The sequence below is a fragment of the Etheostoma cragini genome, chromosome 11 (genome assembly GCF_013103735.1).
Source record: "Etheostoma cragini isolate CJK2018 chromosome 11, CSU_Ecrag_1.0, whole genome shotgun sequence".
Lineage (NCBI taxonomy): Eukaryota > Metazoa > Chordata > Actinopteri > Perciformes > Percidae > Etheostoma > Etheostoma cragini.
In genome coordinates, this window is record NC_048417.1 from 268,792 (window position 1) to 270,598 (window position 1,807).

At 41.9% G+C, this 1,807-nt stretch overlaps 1 protein-coding gene across 1 annotated transcript in view; it reads left to right on the top strand.

The window, feature by feature from the left end:
• The window catches only part of LOC117953067 (titin-like), a 201,318-nt gene that overhangs the window by 88,296 nt on the left and 111,215 nt on the right, over positions 1-1,807 (top strand). The window contains exons 90-92 of the mRNA XM_034885784.1: positions 210-349; positions 609-735; positions 1,425-1,577. Coding sequence (XP_034741675.1) covers positions 210-349; positions 609-735; positions 1,425-1,577 — 420 coding nt within the window. The remainder of the gene's footprint in view (positions 1-209; positions 350-608; positions 736-1,424; positions 1,578-1,807) is intronic.

Genomic DNA, 1,807 nt, shown 5'->3' on the forward strand with positions numbered 1-1,807 from the left:
GGTCTAGACCTCTCTATAATTTACAGATAGAGCAGGTCTAGACCTCTCTATAATTTACAGATAGAGCAGGTTTAGACCACTCTATAATTTACAGTACTGTGTACTGTGGTATGACAATAAAGAAGTCTGGAATCCTGAACCCTGTTCTATCTTCACCTCTGTAGTCGAGTGTCTCTTCCTAATGTTTTGTCCCGGTCTTCGTCCTGCAGAGCGGGACATTAAGGTTGTCCGTCCGCTGTACAGCGTGGAGGTGACGGAGACAGAAACAGCCAAGTTTGAGACTGAGATTTCAGAAGAGGACGTCCACGGGACCTGGAAACTGAAGGGAGAAGCTCTGCTGCCATGTCCTGTAAGTCCAACATGTACTACACATACTCCATGAGTACTATCCATAATAGATATAGAGGTACAGCGGTGAATGTTACTAAGTACATCTACTAAAGTACTAGGCTTCAGTCCAATTGTTGAGGTACTTGTACTTGAAACTTTTCATACCACTTTCTACTGAAGTGAAGGATCTGAATACTACTACTAATACTACTAATAGTACTGCTACCACTAATAGTAATACTACTACTAATATCTCTTGCTATAATGTTCCCTTGCAGGATGTGGAGATTAAGGAGGAGGGAACCAAACACCTGCTGATCCTCTACAACGTGCGCATGGACATGGCCGGCAGCGTCGACTTCTCCGCCGCCAACGCCAAGTCCAACGCCCAGCTCCGGGTCAAAGGTCAGCCTGCTGATAACTTATTACTTATTATTTAATATTATATTATTATAGTATTTTATCCAAGCCCTGCCCTGTACAGAAAAACCCTTTGTCCCGTTAGGGGTGAAAGGTCCAGGTTAGAGATATCTGAAATACATATACATATGGACAACAATGCATCTTATCTGTGTATATACATATACAGTGAGGAAAATAAGTATTTTAACACCCTGCAATTTTGCACGTTCTCCTACTTAGAAATCATGGAAGGTCTGAAATTGTCCTCGTAGGTCCATGTCCACTGTGAGAGACACAATCTATAAAAAAAAAATCCAGAAATCACAATGTATGATTTTTTAACTATTTATTTGTATGATCAGTTCATCAAGTTTCTACATCAGAACATTTCAACCACATTGTCAAAAAATATACATAACGTGGATGGTTCTGTAAAAAATATACAACAAAATACTACAACTTTCATTGAATTTGGGTGTTACCATTGTACTAACATTATATCATTACATTATTATATCATTACATCATTATGTCCCAGCATTTTGGTGAAAAAATATGAATGAACATTAATGTTATGGACTTAATGTCTAAAAAAAGATTCAAAAAAATGTGTCTGTCTATGTCTCTGTCTGTGTCGTCTGTGTCTCTGTGTCTGTCTGTGTCTCTGTCTGTTTCTCTGTCGGCATCTGCAGCCCGGTCCATCGGGCTGATGCGTCCCCTGAAGGACGTCACGGTAACGGCCGGAGAGACGGCCACCTTCGAGTGCGAGCTGTCGTACGAAGGCATCTCCGTGGACTGGTTCCTGGGGGGGCAGAAGATGGAGGCCAGCGAGCGGGTGAGACAGAGCGCCAACTCCTTCATGACACGAAGACACAAAGACACAGACACTAAGACACAGACACTAAGACACAAAGACACAGACACTAAGACACAAAGACACAGACACAAAGACACAGACACTAAGACACAAAGACACAGACACTAAGACTCACGCAGACTCTCTACTGTTGTCTCTCTACTGTTGTCTCTCTACTGTTGTCTCTCTACTGATGTCTCTCTACATACTACTCTCTAC